The sequence below is a fragment of the Aphelocoma coerulescens genome, chromosome 1, assembly GCF_041296385.1.
Source record: "Aphelocoma coerulescens isolate FSJ_1873_10779 chromosome 1, UR_Acoe_1.0, whole genome shotgun sequence".
Classification (NCBI taxonomy): Eukaryota; Metazoa; Chordata; class Aves; order Passeriformes; family Corvidae; genus Aphelocoma; species Aphelocoma coerulescens.
The window spans coordinates 42,016,240-42,040,406 of record NC_091013.1 but is presented as its reverse complement, the minus strand read 5'-3'; the positions used below and the strand labels follow the sequence as shown (position 1 = coordinate 42,040,406).

The window sequence follows — 24,167 nt, the reverse complement described above, 5'->3', positions numbered from 1 at the left end:
CCTCTGTGTGGTTCATGGTGGAATTTGGGTGCTTCAAGACTTGAACACAACAGAGCTGGTAGGATACAGTGGGATCTTCTTGAAGGGAGCACGCAGCTGCTTACATTGAAGCAACAGGAAAAGTGGAGGACAAGGGTGTATCTGCAATTCTCTCTTGCACTAAAAGCCCCTTGAGGCTGGAGTGAGGCAATCCTGTCTGCCTGGGATCCATTGTCTGGAACCTTCTCCTGGAGATTGGTACCTACGCCCTTTCTTTCAAAAGACTCCACACAGATCAGTCTTTTAAAAACAAAGCAGGAAGAAGAAAAGGTGGTGATAGCTTTTATTATATAATGCCTCAGTATTCAAATTATATGCTGAGGAAGTGGGAGGCCTGGGTTCCTCTCCCGCCTCAGCCCCAGGGGCCCAAACCCACAGCTCCCACATCCCATGAGAGTGCCCCAACAACCAGGCTGGAGGCTACCTTGGGCGGAGGAGCCTCCTCCACCCCTGCTTTGAAACTGCCACACTCTACAGCCAGGAATTTCAGACTCGGGAGGGCGGAGGGGGCTGCGAGGGAGAGCAAGGAGGGAGCGTGTGCCTAATGCCGAAACCTCACTCTGAGGCCGTCAGCAGGGAGTGGGGAGCCCCGGGCTGCCTCCTCACTGCCCTGGCAATTGTTATCCTAGGAGGTTTACACGCTGACTGTGTGTTCTGGCATCCAAATTCCTCCTTTCTCCTTGGCATCATGACTCTAGGAAAGGCTTTCAGCAAGGGGGCACTACATCCTTGCCCCTGAGGGCACTTTCCTGGGGGGCAGCAGGCAGGGGCCTCATTTGCCCCTCTCCCACTTGGACTGAGAGTTCTAACACATCTTTTGGAGCAGTTGTTTGGAGCTGGAGCTGCCACGGCACTGTGTGGGGAGGGGCCTGGCACAGCTACCAGGGCCCACCAAGTCCCTACACAAGTAAAATCCTTGTTTTCTCCATGCCAGGGAGGCTCCGGAAGGCATGAGGCACAAAGCTGCCAGTTCTGGCAGCTCTGGAGACCCCAAGGAGTGTGGTTCTGGGCACCCGGGTGAGCTTCAAGGTAGAGAGTCAGGTGTTTCAAGGCTTTCCAGGCAACTACAGGGTTAAGTAGAAGTAGAGTTGCGTTTTCCAGACAAGCTGCCTGAACACATGGATTTCAACCCAGTTTATACCCTTTGGTTTTGATCTTACCTACAGCAGAGGTTTCTTTCTTTCCAAGCAGGCACACTGGGTGGCAGATGGAATTAATGTCCCCTCCCTGATGCTAGACAATAAATCAGCTCCTCACTAAAATTTGGGATTAAGAGTCGTCCAGAGAAATCAAAGTAGGAAATCAAGCACTTTCCTCAACTTCAAGGCAATGGATGAGAGAAGAGGGACACACTCATCTTGAACCACTCAGATATGATGATTTCATGTTAAAACTCTAACATTGCTGATACTTCTTCCAGTCTAAGATCAACTTTCCCAGTTAAAAAAAAAAGAAAAAAGAAAAAAGGAATTATGCAAACAATTTAACAGCAGGGGCCAGTCTTTCTTACAGTTCCCTCAGGATGGGCAAATGGAAGTCCTGAACAGCTACGAACAACAGAAGCCACAGTTTCAGTAACACGGCCAAAATACCCTGTGAACTTGGCAGCCATCATGAGCCAAGAAGTCATGAAAAGGCACATTACATTTAGCAATATCTGATAGAAGTTTGCCTCAGTATCAGTTCCAGGGAAAAGTTGAACTGATAATCACTTCTTTAGGAAAAAAAAAAAAAGCAGCTGGAAGGAAAAGCAGATTTTCTGGTAAATCTGTGACAACAGCATCAGCAGCTCCAACTGGTTTGTTGCCCGTTCCTTTTGGCAGCCCAGTCATCTCCCAAAGATCTACACGTATTAAGTATTCCATTTGGCTGCAGCAAAGGCATCCCCATTAGCCAGCTACCCAGCCCATTAAGAGGTCCTCCTAAGCACTGTGGGCTGTTACACCTTCCTTGCAGAGCATCCATGAGCTCTGCAGGGTCCAGCACATGTCCTGTAAAGCAGAAAAGAACAATTTTTTTTCTGCGAGATGGAGACCTCTGAGGGAAACCTGTTGATTCCTTTATGCTCTAGGAAGCTCTCCCTAAAAATTTGTCCTTTCTGGAGAACTTCTCCTCCTCCAAAATAAGCCAGATTACTCAAATGGGGCAGAGGCACAGTCAGCCAGAGCACTTGTAAGGACAACACCTGCGGGGAACGGGCTTCAGCCATGCCTGGCACAGGATGAACACCTGCTCCTGCTTACCAGCAGCACTTGGCCTTTCACTTTCTGCTTTCAGCAACCTGAACTGGTTCTGCACAGTCTGTTGCAACTTCTTACATGCACAGAAACGCACAAAGAACCTAGGCAGGTAAAGCCTGTGCAGGGAGACTCCTGCCAGCCCAGCTCCATCCCAGCAGACTGCAGGCATCTTGCTGCTCTCTCTGTTCTTTTGGCATGTGCACAGGCATCTTCCTGCTCCCCCAAGCCCATGATGGTCTCTGTCACTTACTGCTGGAAAAAGCAGCCAGGACTTTTCCATAAAACTATTTGAAAAATGCAGATTGCCTTCCCTTCTGTGTTGATGTGTATGCATAATGTGACGCACCATTCAAGTAAATCTAGTTTTATTGACAGGGATACACACAGGCACATGCTCACCTAAAACCAGATGAAAACGAAATTTTTATTTGCAGGTACAGACATTTATACCAACCGATACAGAGAAAACACTATGTATTTTCTCTGATGTATTATGAATATGACTCAAAAAAAATCAACAAACATTAACTACATACATAAATGTGTGATCTACACAGAATGCTTAAAAGTAATTGCAAAAGGATTTGTTGAGTAATTCCAGAAAAAAAAAAAAAAAAAAAAAGATTGTCAGGAGACGACCTGGTTGTGGGAAGAGGCACTTAATTCACTGCATGAATGACTCACGGTGAATTACTTGCATAACTCCACTCAAGGAAATCACTACTCTGCAAAAGTGCATACATGTTAAATCAACCAAAACACAGAGCGGTCCATATTCTTGGTACAATGCTGCCTTCCTGCTGGTACAGAATGAGGAAAAATCCTCTCAGCTGGGCAGGGAGGGGGAGAAATCCTCTTTTTTGGTATCCTGGCAATGTTTTCAAGAGACAGTTCAACAGCGCTCACTTGTCCTATTCATGCTTGGCACTTACATTGAAAAGAAAATCTAGGCCTGTAATATTCAAGAACAAGCTCTTGTTGACATTGAAACTTTGACTAATAAATTTGAGGCTGCATTTCCCACCCAACTCCATTTAATGCCATAAGATAATTATGGTCCTTTCCTGGAAAATAGAGAGCTCCATGAAGGTCAGCTGGCATGAACACTAGAAAGATTTGCTTTTTTCAGGATACTCAGGATAAATGACTCCTCCCTTTATTTGCTGTCTGTGCTTGAACTGTGAGGTACAAAGGTTACTGGAATTAAACAAAGGGAACTATTTTTCACTGTTCCACCTCACTTTAATTCCCCATAGCAAATATCCAAAACTGAAAAACAGAGAGAGAGAGAAAAAGGGAGAAAAAAAAAAAAAAAAAGAAAGAAGCACCATAGCTCTTTGTAAGTCTCATGTGCCTGACACAATCCACCAGCCATACTTCAGGCACCATATTCAGATGTTAGTGTGAGCAGGTGATACATATCCCCTTGGCTGCAACACAGTGATTTGAACTGCATAAACTGGGAGCTTTTTCCTCTGGGTATAGTGAATGCAGAAACTTCAGCTAGTATTCCAGAGCCCTTCTGTTAGGAGCTTTATTGATTCCAAGAACAGCTTGGTCTATAGGGAGACTCACTGCCTGTATACTGGAGAAGGAGCAGCTGCAGTAGGAACAGCAGGGCACAGAGAGCATCCCATCCGGAGCAGAGCTCCACATGGTAGTGATGGTGCTCAGGGCAACAGCGTCCTTGGGGAGACAAGAGAAGTGAGTTTGCTTTGGTAGAGCTGCCCAACAGCTGAAGCACTGGCTGCAAAGAGCAGACCTGTCAGACCTGTGTGGCAGCAGCTGCAGCCTGGGCCACCACCGCCCCACTGGGGCCATAGAGCAGGTGAACACAAGCAAATGGATCCTGCTGACCAGCGACATCTCAGCTATGCTGACAGAATGGAATAGAAGCCCCAGCTCCTCCTGGTGTTTCTACGGATGATCATTGAATAAAAGGCATAAATACTCCCTGGAACTTGGACTTGAATCTAGGATTTTCCTTTGCCCTGGTGGAAACAATCCCCCACATCATTCACTCATGGCAAACATTCCCATCAAAAAGATCCTCAGTATTATGTTTCGGTCATGCACTAGATGAGAACATCCAAGCAGCTCAGCCTAAGAAAAGCCTACAACACCCAAAAGTATGCTCTAAAAAACCAGGGTATCCCATGCAGGAGAGGGGCAAGAGCTCTGGTGCAGCTTTTAACTCCTGTGTTTGAAGAAATCAAATATGATCCCAGTCCTCTGTGTTGAGCCCAGCAACTTAAAAGTAGGATGTGCCCTGGCTCCTGAATGGCAGTGGGACTACCTCCAATTTCTCCTCAAGGTTATTGTACTTTTCAGCATGTGCTGGATCCGTGGCTAAGATCCATAGGGAATTTTGTATCTCAAAACAGATGAAGCTATTCATTCCAGGCCAATTTGGGAGTTAAGTAGTGCCAAGGTGCAGACAGTGAAAATCTGATTTCATACATCAGAGTACGGCCCTGATTTTCTGTACATTAATAGTGCTCCAAATCCATGAACCAGCTTTAAACACCGAGTTTGTGAAATTCATGCTTGTTTTGTGAGCAGATTCCTAAAAAGCATCTTTGGCTTTGCTACTTAACAGCAGCTCTCCTTCAGGCAAGGGAACAAATCTCCCTCTTCCACTTCTAAAAGAGAACTTCTGTATTAACATGGGAGCACATGCATTTGGTAAGTGCTTGCTCTGGGAGGATGTAGCTCCAGGTGGATATTGCCCATCCCACAGGCGACTTGAGCCGTGACAACCCAAGCCAAATTCACTTAGAGGCAACCAAGACAGCTGCATAGTGGTTGTGAGGTAGACTTTTGGTACAAACACGAGAAATTCTTAACGCATATTCCATGATATAAAAGGACAGGTGACAATTCATATTGCACCAGGTCCTGCAACTTGCTGCACTGGGGGATTATTGACAAATGCACAATTCATCCTGGACTAAAAAACCTGTATCAAAATAGCAGAGTGAAGTACTTGAGACAGTTGGAAGACATAGGGAGGAATTTTGCATGGTTTTCAGAAAAAAACATTTGAGTGTCTTGCTAAATCAAACAACAAACTCATCAGACAGAAGTAAAGACTAAGAGGCAACACCAGATTTTGGAGTTATGCTGCTAAACCACCTCACTTCTGTCCACTGACCTTCCACATTTCCACTGTCCAGCCCCGTGAGCTTGCCAGCTGGTTCGAGCACAGACCATACTCCGTCTGCACTGGTTCAACTTCAGTGGGTCTTCCATCACAATTTTTAAAAATCTGTTTGCAATACTTTTTAGCAATTAAAGCAAAAATCTTGGTAATGTGATCTGAGAGATCTCAGACTGAAGACACCTGGTAAAACCAAGCTGGCATGTATTACTGTGTTTTGTACCTCCAAGTGGAGGATTTTTGGCTCTTGGGGCTACCAACACCACCGAGAGGTGTTTGGAGATGTCAGACATGTCCCGACTTAGCTCAGCCCATAACTTCTGCCTTCAGCCACACATCTGCAATGACAACAGACTTAGGCAGGCTTCTGAGAAATGCCTTTTATTGTATGACAGCAGTTGCCACGTGAACGTCCACAAAAGAAATAATTCCATAGCAATACCAAAATCAAATTATTACAACAAATGCAAGAACCAAACCAAACCCAGAGTTAAAATGATGAAAAAGCAGCGCACTGTTACACAATGTAAAACATACACAGAAAGCCACATCTTCTGCAAAACTGTCATGCTCATCACCATCACAGGAGTGATTTCAAGTCTTTCTTCTCCCCTCCAAAAAAAGAGGCAGACTTTGAAATGAGATATTTCAAAGGGTCATATTAACAAAAAAAGCAGCATTTCTTCTGATTCTTTTTGCAATCTTATTTCACACATGTATTGGGAAGGCTAAGAGAAACTATCAACATTACTTAAGCAACCAGATTACTGATGCTGCCCAGAAGGTCCTCCCTCTTCCAAAGGGCAGTACAAATGGTATCATGGAAAATTATGCCCATCTGGCAAATGGTGCAGTTCACTAAAGAGAATTTTTGTCCTTAACCAAATAAGCAAAATATGAAATAGCCTATCCTGGTGAACTGTGGCTTTGAAAATGCCAACATGCTTTGTTGGCTCACAGTGGTCTTTTGAGAAGGAGCAAAGACATACCAAAACAAATGTGTGAAAAACAATTCTTGAGATCAGAAGTAGAGGCTGTTCCTAGATTTTTACACCAAAGTAACAACAGTTCTGTAACTGATGATTTTCCGTATTACTGTATAAAATTATATTTATTAGAAATAAGACTCTGGAATACTTTAAGGCACCTCATGGTGAAGAAATATTTTGAAGGCCTGAATAACTCCGGAGACTGAGTTCTTTTTCCAAATCCCCAATAAGGAATGCAACATAGAGTAACCTGCTTTGCTATTTCCAAATAAAGCACAACATTTTTCAAAGTGGAAGTTTAAAACAATTTAAATTTTTCTTTATTAGGAAACATAAAACACCTTGCTGGTAAGATATTGTATTCATTTAACAGACAAAGACTTTCACCACACGAAGGCCTTTTTCTTCCCCCAATCTGAATTCTGCCATTCAGGTACACTGCACGTTTTTACCCCACTGAAATGAAATGGGTCAGTCAATCTTAATCAGCATCTGAACAAAACAGCTATCAACAATACCAACAAAAGAATCTAAAAACCAATTTCCTGAATAAAATATTTTTGTTGCTTTAAACCAAAAAGATGAAATAATGCCCATGACAGACATGAATGACTTGCTATCAGTTGGTCTACTCAGCAATTTATGGATTTCAAGTGTGATTTTGTAAAAAATTTGTTTTGTCTTATATTGATATTTGATACCTACAGCGAGCAGTGTCCTGCCAAAACACGTGAAGAAGCAGAATCAGCATTTTCAGAGATACCTAACATTTTTGTGCACATTCAAAAAGCTACAGGATCAAATTAATTCTAGCTTATAGACTGATAGCTAGATCTGTCAGGGTCTCATACCAGTGAGTCTGCAGCAGCCAGCGTTTTGGAGTTCTGCTCTGAAATATAACTTCCCATAGATTCATTTCAGAGCTGAAATGAACTAAAACTGTAATTATACCCTTGGTTTACGCGTGCAGATCTCCTTGGGTCTGATAAAAAAATATAAACTCAAGGTTTTTTGTATGGCCAGGAGAACTTACTAGTCTCTGAAATTATTTAAAAGTCTCTGTATTATACCTCACAGCTCCTCTTATGTAAGAACTAGCTGTTTAGGAATAAGAAGAATTCCATATTGTAAAACACAGATTCTGAATATATTCACACTGCTCAAAAAAGATGAACAAAGGAGCTCAAACTCCCAACTCCATGAAGTGCACTGCCTTACTGGTCAGCTCACCCTAGCTCTGTTTTGCACCACTCCAACCAGGTCCTTCCACGGCAAAGCTTAAGCAGAGTTTGGACATGGATCCATGGATCCTTGCCAAAAAGGCAGTTATGGACAAGGCCATGAGGTGGAACTTCCTTTATGCTACACAGTCCCCCAGCATTATCCAACATGACTTTACACATTTAGACCCCACATCTTCACACACCTGTGTAACGCAACCACTACTCATGAATTTCATTGCTTCAGAATTCTTGCCACTATTCACGAATGCAAGCCACAGAACACACAGGATGGTAACTGTGTGCTAGGACACTGTGTTAAGTGGACTGCAGGAGCTCAGAGAAGGGCCAAGCAATACAAAAAGTGGATGTGGCTGATGTGTTCTCAGAAGGATCTGCCATAAGCACTGCTTACAAGAGCACATCTGTGCCACGTGGCTTGGTGGCTGCTAGCTGCCCCTGGCTGGCTGATATTCATCACCAGATGTAGCACAAGCTTCCTGCTGCACACCACTGTGTGAAGTTCAGCTCCACTGATCTCAGTGGAACTTGTTACAGTGTAAGGTGCTACACACTGTAGGAGAAGTGTTAGGACATGCCAAAAAAAAGGATAGGGACAAAAGCATCTCATTTTTTAACTCCCCCCTAATGATTTCTAACCATGTAAGAGGAAGTTAGCAGCAAGCACAGATGCCTGTTGTTTGTTCCACAAGCTCCAAAGCACCCCTGTCCCTCAGAAAGCTGGCTGGTGGCACTGCAGACACAATCCTCTCTCTCCTGGGATCTCACAGCAGGACAGCAAGCCCCAGTGCAGGGAGGCTGCTGCAACAGGGGAACAAGGATTCTCACCTCTCACCACTGGGCTGGCTCCAAGCAGGAAAACATCCAAGATAAGTGATTGGGCTGAGGCACAGGCTTTGGCCTCAATTTACTTCTCAGTAAGAAGTAACTTTGTATTTGACTCAATTATATTCTGGTGGAACTGCTTGAAATGAGAAACATTTGTGTTTCCCCTACTTTTAGACCACTGGATGAACATTGGGTAAATAACACTTGTTTGGCACCACAAAGGTAATAGCAAGCATCTTCAGTATTTTTAAAAAAGCACAGTATTTTCCACATCCTGAAGAAATCTGTTGCCTTTTAGTCCCTCCTGTGCCCTTCAAAAAGTGAGATGAATAGATGCACTTTCTACTGGACCTCAAAGAATATCTCACTAAATTTGAAAAAATCTGAAGCAGCACAGCACTTGCTTGATCTATTTTTTAAACATGGGAACAGTGCCTTTGTGTTAAAGTGCTTTGCTGAATCAGGACATAACTTATGAATATTGAACCCCTCTCTCACTGCATTCCTCTCTATCAGCAACAGCCATTCGAAACTACAGGTTGTATTTTCCTACCTGTTCTGGCAGGATGGTAACTTCAAACAGCTGAAGTTCAACAGAACCCCTGATGCAAAACTTTAAAACATATTGAAGTTACATATTTTTAACATATATCTAATGAATTTGTTGTGTACCCTGCAGTTACAGCTTTGGCTTGAAGGCACAAATATTAAGGCACAATAAATGCAAATAATGTATACATTTCAATGTGTTGTGTTGAAGATAACTTTGTACTACACAGTATTTAGGTATAATGACATGTCATTCAAACATTTCCTCAAGTTATTTTAATACCTTTTTTCTTTGATAACCTGGGTAAAAAGAGGAATGTATGTTAAATTATTTAAATATTTCTTCAGTGCAAATGTGGTAATTTTCTTCTAAAGTACGGAAGATTGAGACTGATTTTTCAGCATTTGGATTTTAGCAAAATAAAACCAATATTTACATTCATCTTGAACAGAATTATTTGAACTGGTTATCAAAAAAATAAGTATATAGTACTTTTCTATCAAAATGAAAAAGTGTTTTTGGCTTCTTCAAGTTTTTTCCTACCAAACGCATAGGTACTTGTGACAGGTAGAAAGACAGTTGCTCTAGAGAAGTAAGTTGCACTCTACCGAATCCGCTGTTCAGACAGAGCTGTCATGCTAAAGTGACAGTGAAAAAAATTTGGTTTTGCTTGCTCTCAAAATATTTCTATTAAAAAAAAAAAAGGACACATTCCAATTATTTTACTAAGCTCCAAATATGCACACTAGACCTGTTAGGTGTCCTGCACCTGTTTAAATAAAAGAGATCTCTACCACATAACTTTCAAATAAAAACTGATTCTGCCTAATTTCCTTAGTAATACAAACAAAATTAGTTGGAAAGAAAAACATATTGCACTGAAATTAAAGAAACAGGGACAGTAAAAATTTTCTTCTCAGTATTAAATAGGAAGGATGTCCAGTGCAAAGAATCGCCTCCCCTCCCTCTCCTCTCCCGTTAACACTTGCAAATGTTGTCACTGAGTTTAGAGGATCTTAGGTTTACATTCTACAGAAAACAGTTAAGGCAATGAGGAATCACAGTGCAGTCTCAGTTATGCATAATCCTGAGGAAGGATCCAGGGAGGAGTCTGTGGCAAGCTGACCATTCTGAACAACTTCTGGGTAATTCTTACTGAAGTATACCTAGGAAAAATATTGGATTCCATGAGTAATTATGCACCAAAGTCCATTTAGCTTCAAACAATATTTCTGGAGATAAATATAGTAGAGACAAACACGTATCCTTAAGGAATCCCAACAGGAACTTCAGGTTAGTGGCATTCAGTAAATGTATGTCACTGAAAAATTAGTAGAATTGCTATATGAACTTACATTATAACAAAATGTGAGAAAAATCCCACAGAACCTGTAGATCCCCTCAGATTTTGTTAATTCAGATGAATAGATATGTTTTATCGCTTTACATTAAACTGATAAGTAAAATCATTTTACTAGCTCAAAACATGGAGATAAATTAAAAACAGGATGACAAAGAAGCTGTGAAATCTTGCGTCTGCACAAGGGTTTCTCATTTTCACACATAAAATGAACACAATGGATTTGGATGTTAAAATCAGGTTGTAATCCCTATATTTTACAAACTATGATTGACAACCATTGAAACTTCGAAGTATATGTATGAAATACCCCAGCGTTTAATTTGTGCTGCAGAGCAGTTATAGGGCCTATAGAAATGTGATCTCTGGATAGTGAATCACAATAATGAAAGAAGAAGCAAAAGCTTTAACAATGACCCAACCAAGCAACTTCTCTAAAACGTAAGATGATACCAAATAATAGGACAGTTCTTTGCCAAGCCTTTGAGTTCCTGAATTCTACCAATTTCTAGCTCAACTAGAGGAGATACAGGTTTCCTGATAAATGTATAATCAGAACATAAAGGAAATGAAATGCTGTCAAGTTTCACTGTTCCACAATCATCAGTTTTTAGCAGCTGTATCATATCTCTGTTCCTTGACAGATGCGCATAACAAAATGAAATAATGTCAAGACTTGTGCGCTCTTATCTAAAAATGTGTTTGGGTGAAAAAGGACTTCAAATACAATTTTTTTTCAAAGAAGAATGCGAGAAGTTTTGTTTGAGTCTTTAAAAACAGAAAATACACTATCTTTCTGAAGCTGACACATGTCACGAGTTAGGTCTCATAGACTGCTTTGAGTACAGCTTATGAAACATTTCTGCAATTTATATTTAAGTGTGTTGTCAACAAAGTTTGGTTTGTTTGATAATAATGTTCTTTTCATATACATGAATACATGTATAAGACACATGGGATAAAAAAGAAACAGTCATTCTACAAAAATGGTCTGGTAAGTACCACTGTCATCTTTTGTGCACACTCACTAACGCAGGGTATATGCATCTTCACAAGTTTCAAAGAATATTAAAGTCTGATTTGAATCAACAAAAGAATTGGGACTCTTGTTAAGAGGCATTCCTCAGTAACCAGTCACAATTGGATGCAACAGAGGAAAGTTAATGAGGCTGCTGACTGCACACATGCTGCAGACGGCAGCCTCAGTATTCCCATCCCGTTCCTGGTTTAAAACATAAAACTTTGGCATACTTTTAATGCAGCTTTTGAATGTGATTTTTTTTTTAATGGAAAGCTAATAGAAAACCTTGGCACATTACTAGAGATGTAATGAAATGGCAGCTGCTTTTCAACTGTCTCATTGCAATTCTTCCCCTGAGCCCAATCCCTCAAGATATTAAATGCCCAAGTCTTTATACAAGTCTCTTCCACTGCCAACAGAGCTGCAACCTTTTTAAAAGTAATCACTGAGGTGAGATAATACCTAGTATTTTAATATTTACACATCTGTCATAGCTTTAAAGTAAAATAAAACAACCCTTATTTTTTCCTCAAAGTACTCAAAACCAGACTGATAGAAAAACCCAGCCCTATCCTGATGCCACCAAAGCCTGCAGAAAGGCCTCTCTCAACGCTGCCAAGAGCAGGGAGAACACACCAACTTCTGTTTATCTGAATAATTGAGCACTTTCATTTTTTTCTTTTTTCACTGCTTGATGACTATTTCTCACTTTCCCATAGGATTTTCTCCTAGCAGCTTCTTGTAAAACTGAGCAAAGATAAAAACAGTCTCACGATGTTGAGCCTAACTCAGTTGCCATCAGGCTCATGGGCTGTTTAATACATACTTAGCAGTCTCCAATTTGAGCTGTCCTTGTGTTGTTTTCTTTGACATTTGCACGAAAAATGGGAATACTGAGTGACCAAGTGAGCCATACAATAGCAACATGGATCAATCTGGAAGCCTGAGTTAACGTTCCAGCAATAGCTCACTCTTGCAATGCTTTGCTAAGAGGCCCATGAGATTTTTTTTTTTAATGATGTTTCTTAAATACGTACAAGTTAAGTCTTCCCAATTTAAGATGTGTATCTGGTGTAACTAAATAACTTGCTACAAAGAACAAAGCTTTTCAAAAAATACAGGAGAAAAACCTCTTAATTTGCACTTAAGGGATATATGCAAAATCCATAATTTTCCAGAAAATGCATTTAAAGTTTCAGCTTTCTGAAAGAAGTTTTTGCTACAAGTTTGTGTTGTGCAGGTCCATACTGAAATAAATCAAGATTCAGGTCCAAAACACAATAAATCAAATAATCATTGCCAAAGCATAGCCATATTCCAAACCATTTTACTTAGCAACCCACTGTAATGCTTTTGGAGAAGTATGTATATATGTCATATTACCATTTCTTTTTGTGTGCAGCATGCTGTTTTCCAAAAACAGAAATAAAGCTGCTCTTCATAGAAACAGTTCTTAATAACCACAGTAGGAATGTGGGAAACCAACAGCAATACATGCAACAGACTTAGTAGTGTAAAAAGAAAAGCCATTGGAATCAGCTCTTCTGACTAAGCAACTTCTCTGAAAGTATGCATGAAGCACAAGGGACAGCAATAACAAAACCCCTGAACTGTCCAAGTCCTTCAAACAGAAAGAACTGTAACTCTGCTTCTGGGTAGCTGCTGACTGGAGATACAGTCTCTTGATTCCTGTATTTTTGGGCAGAGTGTGGATAAGCACCATGCTTTGCATTCCTGGCAGATGCTAAAGCTTGTATCTGCCTTCAAGCCTGGGAGTTAGCAAACTTTTTCATCAAACCACATTTCAGCAGACTGGTTCCTGGATCTCTTCCCTTCCTGTACAAAATCACATAACATTGATGTGGTAACTGCAGATGACTGTATGGGCAAGTAACATCAGGCAATTATTTTTATACATTTTGAATCATCTTTGAATGCAATTGTGCAACTGGGAGGGCTCTGTGGAAGGAAGGAGCGACAGCATGACACAGCTAAATTTCTACAGATGACAGCTGGACAGCCTCACCTCTTGCCTTTCCAAGGATCAAGCCTTAGGAAGCTGGCCTTCACTTTTCAGACAAACAATGGTCATATGAATTTGAAGCTACTCTTTTAAACATCATTTATATAACCTCCAGATTGTCATGCACATACCACAGGAAACATGGCTAACCCATTCTTTTCTAATAAGAAAATAAATGAAGCTACACTGCAGCAATGGAAGAGGACAGCAGAACTCATAACACATCTTAGTTCAAGACAAAGCTGTTTCCTCAGTTCTGCAATTTGTGCCACACAAGAATTCATAGTGTACGCTCTTAGCTACAATGCTTTACTTGAAAAACTCTTAAAAAATTAGAATCTGAGAATATGAACAGACACAAACCTCTTCTCTACTCTTCAAAAAGTCCAATAAAATAGCATCCAGACATGAGCACACAGCCTCCATGACAGCACAGTTTTTCATTCTTTTTCAACTTGCTGGAAATGTGTCTATTTTTTTACTGGAAAGTAGCCAGGCACCTGCCATTTTGTTTCCTGTCTTTATGTGTTGTTCCCTGTCCATTGGTCTTTTGTTTCCCCAGGTAACAGTTTAGACTTTGTGTTCCCCTAGCTCTGCTCCACACATGCAGCAACTTAAAGAAAGGAAAGCATGAAGTTATAAAGAGCTTTGCCTCTTGCCTGTAAAAGGCTCTCTTAGGTTGTTACCTGCTTAGTACTAGTGCCTTACTTGCATGCTGAAAGCAAAGTTACACGAGTTCCAAGCAAGCTGCTGCCAAACTGAGCACAAATCTCAGCTGAAGCAATGCTGAAGCTTTGTTGGCACTGAGAGAATTAAAATCTTGCTCTGGACATTCTGTGTGGTAAATTACAAAGAAAAAAGAAAGCAAGCCAAAGCTAGTCAAAGAGTTCCTCAATCACAGGTCATTCTTTTTTATCTTATCTCTGCTTCAGCCTTCCATCTGAAAAGTGGAGATGATACAGCCTCACCTCACAGGCATATTATGAAAATTAATCCATTGATGTCTCTTAAACACTTTGATTGCCAGAGGAATGCCCACAATTACATTAATAATTCCGTACTCTGAGTAGGATTTGAATAGTAAGCAGTAAATCAGGCACAGAGCCTTGCAGGGAACAAGGAGGCGACATTCAACAGCTGTTTCTTAACTGAGCCCCGCTCATCTTGTGTGCAGAGCAGAGAGCCAGGGTACAAGAATGATGTAAGGGAATGCACAACAGTAGGAATGTGATCAAACCCCCAGGGACCACAGTATGGTCACAGGCACTGAAGCCCAACTAAAATCTGATGGACCCTTTTAAAAATACAGACATAACAGATAAACGCTTGATCCTGCAGCCCTAGCGTGTTTTTTACAGCAAGTTAAGAGCAATGCCCAGCATGAGTGAGTATGTCCTATGTTATTTACACTTACTGTTTTGTGTACACACAAAAGGATGCAAGAAATCCAGTCTTTCAACTCGGGGTATATAAATACACGTATTTGGAAGTCTGTGTATATCCCACGGAAAATTATGGCTTTGCCTTGCAAAACTGCCAGATCCTTTAGTGGAAGGCTTACTGTAACACTGAATATGCTAACTTGAGATAAACAAACTGCAGAGACAAACTTAATTATCTCTTCTTCTAAAATTACCCGTTTTGCTGTTTCAATCAGAGAAGCCGCTTCAGTCTTGCCCACTTGTTGCACCATTTTGTAAAACAAGCTGTCTTGTTCTTGCAGCAAAATGTAAGGTTCACCATATTCTTTCAGTCTTCCTGCATCTAAAACCTGTTAAATCAGCAGAAACCAATGTATTAACATAAGAAAATTAAAAACTAAATGTTACAGACTAGAAACCAAATGAAGGCAACTATAGGCAAGGGAGAAATAAATGCACTTTTAGTGCTAAGATGAATTTTGTACCCTGAAAATGAATTCTGTCCTCTTCAAACTAGTATAGCACTTTCTCAGTTTACAGACCTGTTGTACAATTTTAGAGTGCCCTACAGCTATTCCACCTATAGGAATCCAACGCAAAGTTATGCAGAATATGGAAATACAATGTTTGTGCAGCCAACAAAGCAGATTATAAGATTCATTGTGTAAGAAGGAAACAAAGAGGTCCAAAATGGGTTCTGAAGTAAACAGCTGTGGGTAAAAACCACGCAATAACCACCAAGACGGTTAAGGGAGAATAAGTAGGTCTTTTGAATTAGAGGTGAAGATGTAATTAAAGAAAATGAGGGTGTTGCTGAAAAGATAAACAATTTCTTGCATCAGTTTTTGCCAACTATGTATTAGAAAGATATTTAAACCTGACCCTATTCTTCCCACATAAAGAAAAGATGAGATGCCACCATGGACACAGGTACCCAAAAAAAGAGGAAAGGGAGAAGGAAAGAACAACAGAGAAATTATGTAAGCATTAAGCCAGTAAGTCACAGAGGATATACACAGTCAAAAATATAGGAAAAAAATTAAGAGTAAGCTGAGTGAACCTCTAAGAAAATATTCTCAGACTACTGACTTCATTTAAGGACTGCATGGCAGCAAATATTGAACTTGCATTTTTAAAAGCCTTCACAGGATTAATTCAAGGAAATTTTAAACTAGCCTATAAATTTTGAGATAAGACAGCAATTTAATTGAAACAGTCATTAAAACAAAAGAAGACGCACAGATCACAGGTAGAATTTGTTCTCCACAGTTTTAGCAATCACAAATCTGATACAATTTTTAATGCACCAGAAGAAAATGAAAGGAAAAATGGTTTATATGGATTCCCTGAAAGGTATCTGGTGTAACTAAATAACCGTGCTACAAAGAACAAAGCTTTTCAAAAACCTGGACAGAAAACAAGAGATTTGAATTAAACAATGCAGTTTTCTTTGTAGAAAGCTGAACAGGTAGGAACTGGTGGGAACCACATTTTTCTGGCATAGGTGGTAGCTACTTATGTTAGTCATCAGAAAAAGGAGGGATCAGAGAAGTGACAAACCTGCGAACGACACAAAAATGTGCAGGTAAGTCCAGACCAGAGGTTCAGATACACCTAACTAACCTAAGAGAATGAGAAACACAATAGCAGGGAAAAGTCAATATTGACAAATGCAATGCACTCGAATACTTAACTGCCTTATAAATTAATGGTATTGACTCAAGAAAGAGATTTGGGTATTAGTCTACAAGTTCAGTACTTTATGCCATGAGTAGGAGTAATGGAGTTTTTAAAAAAAGGGAAAGAATTTATGTGAGAAAACAATTCAGAAAATATTTTTGTTCTTATATAAATAAAAAACTGAATACACATGGCATGCTATTGACAAAGATATTGCCACAACAAAAGGACTTGAAGGACTCATAACTCAAGCCACAACTGTGGTGTACATAGTTGTGAGAAAAAAAGGAAGGTCTAAAAAAATGAAGCTGCTGATTTCAGGAAAGAAATGAATAAAAGGTATTGTGAGGACAACTTCCAAAATAACAAAAATAGTGTGCAAACTTCTGTTTGAAAGAAGAACCTTCAACAAGTTAGGAGATAAATTCAGAGTCCTGTGAGGAAACTTTCAAACATGTCCTCTGCCTGTGCAGCTCCACAAAACCAAAGATCCTGACGGCCAAGGGCCCAGCAGATCTCCAAGTGGCCTGGACCCCAGTAAATGGCAGAACCCACAGGGAAGGGGCACAGCTGAGCTGATCACCAGTGTGAAAATACCGCACTGCCAAGATCACTGTCGATTTGTCTGACACCAGAGACCTGGCACCAGGGAAAAGGGACCCACTCCCTCCCTTCCGGTTCAATTAAGTACATGGCATTTGAATAGAAAATAACTCAGACAACAAACAGCAGCATAATTACATCTAATTTAATGAACTGTATGCACAGAAACCTACAAGAAGTTATTTGCTATTTTCAAAAGCTCTTAACTTAGAGAACCCAGCTTATACAATGAATTTTCTTCGCAAGTGATTTCCAGTATTGTCTGGAATTGCAGCTGAAGGAAGTGCTCATGGAAAAATCTTAAATATTAGTAATATTGCACAGCACAACATACAGTCATTTAACAGATACAGTATTTCACCTGCAGAAGTATACTTGCAAACACGCTGGCTTTTCAGTGTACTTAGTCCTATCCCACTTACTCTGAATATTTAATTTTTATCACAATATTTTTTAAGCCACAGTACATCATAGGTAAGGAGAACTTCCTTAAAAATGCAATGAATTATTGTATACAATTCAACATTTAAATTAGGGTGCCACAGTAGAACATCTCTGCTGCCTTTAAGTAAAGCTTTTTTCAGCACAGCACTAGATAATGCAACCACTCCTTAAGAGAGGAAACAAAAAGCATCTTCACTAAATGTGTCTCTTACTAGTAAAGAACTGCAATAGTCAAGTAGAGGGTTTTAAAAAAAAATATATTACTGCAGTATTGCAATTTTAACATTCATTTTGCAAATATCTGAAACAACCACAAACACAGACAATTTTTCGCCTCCAGAGAACCTGGGGAAAGGGAAAAAATTCTTCTTCCCTGACAAGTTTTAAACAAGCAAGTCCAGAAGATGAACGCATAGAGCAAGCAATTTCTGTCTGGAGAAACTCCATCCACTTTTTAAACAAATCATTAACCTATTCGTAGCCTTTCTTTGGGAATAAAACCCAAACTTGTGTTATGAAGATAGACAGAACAACCATAGGAAAAACAAGCTGTGTTAATTGTTTAAAAAATCTGAAATGAAAAATAAAGAATGAAACTGGACAACATCATTCCTACAAGTCAGGAACACTACAAACCCTGTTCACCAAGGAAAAACACTTTCTACTAACTGCTGTCATCTATGAGACAATGGAGAAAGTTTAAGCTGATTTATTTGGTAGTTATACATTTATATATTTATATATTTATTAAAAAGCGCTTAGACAAAGAGATAGGTACTCTTCTTTGAAGAAATGTGTGCTGATAAGATTTACATAAATAAATAGGTACTTTGGCTAAGGCTTTGCATACTCTTACTCACTGACTCCAAGCCAAATTAAAATCACTAGGACTTCAAAAAGCCAGCTAATCATTCAGGAAAGGTGGAATCTGGTGTTTACCAGCCACATATTTTCCGATCAACTTGCAACACTTATCACTGCACAATACAAGAGAATCGAACCCAGATGCATTCCAAGGCAGTTGTACCAGTGGAACTTGATACAGAAGAGCCAGAGAAGCTTGTAGCTGGCGAAATCAGATCGGCAGGGAGATTATGGAGGACACACACAGGAGCACTTGACTCTGAATCAGACTGGAATTTCATCACAGACTTCAGTGCAGACATTGAGAGAGAGGGGTTTTGTACAAATCATTAAACTTTTCAGCCCTTTGCTCTGACTCTTTGTAAAATACACAAAATAAAGACTCTATCATCCTGTGGGAGCTAACTGCCTGTGAAATACTTAAGACAGCCCAGAGTAAAACAAAACAAACACAAAAGAGTTATATAAACCCAAAGTGGTCATATGCAAACCAGAGCCAGATTCTCCACCCTCTTGCACTGGCAGCTTCCTTTACCTTGCCTGCACTGTTCTTGCCTTTGTAGTACCATCTTTATGACTCCAACAGGATTTTCTCATATGAAAGAGTAATTCCCAACAGTAAAAAATTTACAAAACTGGCTGCTGGCAATCATACAAAAGAAAGCATGCAGGAAAATTGCTGTTCAATGGAATTTACTCACCTCCCTGAGAAAGGTGAAAGCATCTTTACTTACAGCTATCCAAATTAGCATTACTCAAGCAGCAATACAGAGACATCTTAAGTTCAAACAGGGCTCAAATGATGTATTCTTCCTGAGTAAAATCCTCACATGCCACCTAACTCTACTCCATCTAATGTTTCATCCTGGTTGAATAGTCGGGGCCAGTGACTGAGCTGTGATCTTTCCAGAAAGTTAAGAACCATGATGGGTAGAAGACAACATAGCTTTGAACAGCATTTTGTTCGATATTTGAGGCACAGAATAAGACAGAAAGAGTACAGTTAAAATATGGGAGGGAAAGAGAAAGAAACAGAAAAGAAATATTTGATCTTGACCTGCAATATCAAACATGAAAAGACTATTAGCCATTTAAATGTGTTGTTTATGTTAACTCTAACTAGCACAGGAGTATGCCACAAAAATGCTGCTGAACTAAATTTGGGTAAGATTTGAGAACTACATTTTGCCTCAGCTGTAACCTACCAGAGTATCTATCCCCATTTTGCCTATGTCCCTCCCAAAACCCCCAAGCTTTGCAATATTTCCATTCCATAGCCTCATAATTTAATGTATTAACCAAGACAAAAAAGCAGGGGAAGGAAGACAAAAACGAAAACATAAAATAGTGAAAAAGAAATCAGGAAATCCATTTCACCATGAAAAGAGAGAAACAAAACAATGAAAGAGGATACTACATCGAGATAGTTGAGTTTCAAGCAGAGACCTAGGCAGCAGAGCCAGGAGAAGACCTTTTCTCCCTGATGATTCCTCAGGTAATCCATATTGTTCTGTTGCACAGGACTTTGGAGAAGCCAACATTCATTTAGTAAGTGAATTTTACAACCTTCTTTGTGGATTAATATATGTAAAAGAAGTGTCATTAGCCACAGAGAGAGAAAAAACAAGGGCCTTTTAAAACGCTGTAACAAACACCATGTACTTACAGCTATGCATAGATATAAAAAAGAAAGTTCTAAATCCTGTGTTTTCTAACTTTCAGCAACAAAAGCAGACAAACCAAGAGAACAATAGTTACAAAACATTCTGAGAAAAAAACAATCCAAGGTTGGAAGTGTCCAGCAACAGAGGAGGGGGGCATGTGAATTTATTTCAATTATTATTGAGGAATGACCAGTATTCTTATTCACGTTCATATTCACCATAAAGCCAGAGGGGAAATGGGACATTTAAGAGTTGATCATAAATGTTTTTATTTCCTATTCAAAAGGAAAATAATTCAAGGAAATTATCTCCTTGGGAATACATCTGATTTAATTTAGACTTGGAGAAGACATCACCAAACAACAAAATCATTATTAAAGTTCAAAACTCTGCTAGGAGTACAACTTTGAACAATGTTTTCCTCAGAGAGCATACATCAAGATGATCTTCAATAAAGTCCTGGGAAGAGGAGAATATTCAGGAGATGCTTCTGGTTGCATCATATTATAAGAAATATATTTATCCAAGACAATACATAACTTTGTGGGAAAGAGTCCACAGCCTGTACTCCAGCTGGCACTAAGTTCAGATGCAAGCATGTTCTGTCTCTTCTGTCTCATCACGGTTTGTCGAAACAGATCAGAAACATGCACATACTTCTCTGAAGACTCACTTATAAATATCAACCTATCTAAACATGTTTGCAAACACTGAAGCACATTGAGAAGGCTACAAGTATAACTCAGAAACTATTTTAAAGGGTTTTTTTCTTTTTTTTTTTCATTTGAAAGTCTGCTCTCTTATTTTATTTTTGGTGGTGGAGCTTTGTTTAGTTCTTTCTTGGGTTTTTTTGTTATGATTTTTCTTAAGCCTTCAGGTTTATTCAAAACATTCCCCATGCTCCTTCAGGGTTCCTATACAAATTATTCTACCAGTAACTGCAGACAAATTTGGTGTCAAATAATGTATATTTCATGTCTCATGTACATGAACAGAGCAGAGCACACCTGGGAATCTACCTTCTTATAATCTGAATTATTATTTTCAGATTTTCCAAATAATTCACCTCAGCAGAGCTTAACTTTGCTGTAACAATGCCAAACTTGTCCCTAGTCACTGGGATTTGACATGTACCCCCTTATCCCCTGCTTCACAGAAGAGGCAACTTTAGACCTCTTGTTCTATAATCAGAAATAGTGGATTTCTTTAAACTGAAATTATTCTTTGGCTGTAACTTAAGGGAAATTCAGCATGCAGCACTGCCTGGTAAACTGTTTCGTGCCAGTTTTCTTTAAGCTTCTTGCAGAGGTTTAAAAATCAACCTCCTTTTCCTCCAACTGATGGCATGCCACTGTAAGCTGGATGGAATGTTGTGGGGAAAAAATACCAATTACATATGTAGTAATGAAACTTACTCTACTGATAATCACTCGATATGAACTCCTTCTGTGTCTTACTGAAGAAGTCTGTTTAACCACACATTGCAAATGTCTCTTGTATTGTACAGTTTCCTCACCTCCAAACATCTGATACACCAGTGTAAGTTCAACCCCTGCCTTGGAGGGTAAGAAGGGACCTCGTGCCAGGGCTTACCAACAGCTGACAAAAACACGTACGTGCGGACAAAACTCTGCCTTGGTCAATCAGTGATGACTGTTTCCATCACTGTAAAGCCACATTTCTCAACCAGGACTGCAGAATGGCTCAAATGTGGCCCTGAAGTGATATGAGATATACTGCAGTTTAAAAAAATCCCACTCTTTAATAAGGCTTTTGAGAGTCTTAGAAAGGTAGCTAACCTACAAGGATATTGTACCTTATAAGAGGTTAAGGAATATTGTTGCAGATGACTGAGCATGTCCTCCTGGTTTTTATCAGTTTCTGATGACAATGAACTTGTGGCTCAGCTGCCATGCACAGCTTCACCTTATCAGAAACTCTTCTGCTCAGAGCATCAGCCACCAGCGTGACCTGTGCTAATTTGCCTTTAAACAGTAACACTGTATTTCTGAGCAAGCAAAAATCATTCTCTAAAGATGTGTTAGCACTTCTAGTACAGGCTAAATTCCATACCATTGTCTTTAAAGAAACATGATATGACCATCCTGTTCTTACCCTGACAGAAACACATTCACACACAAATGTCTGACAGAATGAGAGATCAAGGTTCATCAAACATTGGCTTCACTTCCTGCAGAAATTCAAATTCAAATTCTTCATCTGAATGCTTCCAGCTGAAGTATTGCCTCAATGATTAGTTGTTTTATTTGGGTAAAAGAAGAATCTTGTCGGGCAGCCCTCTTGAAATGGGAGCAGCTTTTAAGAACTCAAAAATGCCCATGTCTTGGAGAAGTGTGGCTTAAAACTAGCAGAAAATCAAGAACTCCAGTGTATTTTCAAGCTCTTTGGGATTTTGACTTGATTTTAGAGGCAGATAGGCCAGGTGTGACATTTACAACTGTCACAGACACTCTGTTTCAGCTGACAAGACTTGTTCTGATACACAACCATGGCATATAGCTCAGTATCTTCTGCAAAACCTGGCCTAAACACTAATACTCAATCTTCTCTTAATGGTAAAGATGCATATATTACTCAGCTTTGAAAGCAATGCCTTCACTGGTGATATTTGTGGAATTCAATTAAATTTCAAGAAAGAAAATGGACGGATCTTGTTTTCTTGGGGTTTGATAAACATCAACCCAGTTTCAGAAGATCTGGGAACAGTGGAAACTGCCTTTGTTCAGAATCAAAACAAAACTGACCATTTCTGAAACATCATTTGCTAGATGCTCAGCTCTTGCAGAAACTCTGGAAGTCTGCAGTTAACAAAAGAAAAGAGAAACCCAATGGTTTCCAGGCCCTCTGCTCTCCATGCAGGTTCCCTTCTATGAGTATCCTTTATATTCTTATCTTCACATTTCTTTACTCAAGAGACTCTGGTCCCAGAACTCAGCAGGGATCTTTCTTAGGCTGAATAAAAACAAGAATAAATTTAGTTCTAATATTCCTTTGTTCATATTTTCAAGACAGAGGCTGAGTCAAAAAAAGGAGTTTTATTAGTGTTTGTTCCTTTTGAATAATGATAGCAGGTGCACCAGTGTGAATGTAGCAATTTTCCTGTGGATTACTGGATTCAGACCCGCAACATACTCTAAGGTTTTTATGAACAATTAGATGCTTAGTTGCAAAAATTCAGCATTCATTCTAGCTACTATAATCCATTAAACTCCTTTTACATTCTTTAACAGAACAGACTTCAATAGTGCGAGCATAATATCCAGTAATATTTCACCACACTCCAGATAGTGGGTAAATAAAGGGTCAAACCCCCTTTTAGCTTTCTGTTACAGAACAACAACAAAAAAAAATTACCCATTTTAAACCCATGCAGTTGTCCTGCTTTAGAATTTTGAAGAACTGAACAATAGTTTTGAATGTAGTCCTACTTAACTGTTACATTCTATCATCCCAGGCTTCAGGAATATTTATGGTCTCATCAATTGACCTCTCTTAGACATCCCAAGCACTTGAGGGCTGTGTCTGATAGCAGGTAGCTCTCCACCAAGGAAACACTCTGACATGGACATACTGAAGACCAGAGAGTCAACACCAATGGTGGGACACAGTTTTCCCAAACAACTGTTCTACAACCAAGATTGCATGTTCTGTGTCTTGCGACTTAACATAATTCCCCCCTAAACAGAATGTTGAGATTTACTGTAAAACACATTCATTTTCCAGCAGAGGTACTTAAATAAGTGAAAAAGAAAGCCACCAAAAGAAGAGTCAACAGACCACAGCACTTCTGACTTTAACTCAGTTATTACTAATTTAAGTGTACCACCACTACCTTCCTATGTTCTCCGCATCTTCACCTGAAGCTGGGCCACTGCAGTGAAAGCTCACATAAAAGTATCAGTAGGACAGATGGGGCTTCCCCACTGCTACAAGACCTCTGCCTCTCAGATTCAGACTCCCTCATGTTACTCTCTGATGACTCTTGCATTTCTGGCAATGCAATGCTTCAAAAGGAAGGG

At 39.7% G+C, this 24,167-nt stretch overlaps 1 protein-coding gene across 1 annotated transcript in view; it reads right to left on the bottom strand.

The window, feature by feature from the left end:
- Positions 1 to 6,721: 6,721 nt before the first annotated feature.
- Positions 6,722 to 24,167, bottom strand: part of ABCC4 (ATP binding cassette subfamily C member 4 (PEL blood group)) — a 145,268-nt gene continuing 127,822 nt past the window's right edge. The window contains exons 30-31 of the mRNA XM_069008363.1: positions 15,088 to 15,222; positions 6,722 to 10,213 (exon numbers count right to left, since the gene is read on the bottom strand). Of these exons, the coding sequence (XP_068864464.1) occupies positions 10,106 to 10,213; positions 15,088 to 15,222 (243 nt within the window). The 3' untranslated portion in view covers positions 6,722 to 10,105. The remainder of the gene's footprint in view (positions 10,214 to 15,087; positions 15,223 to 24,167) is intronic.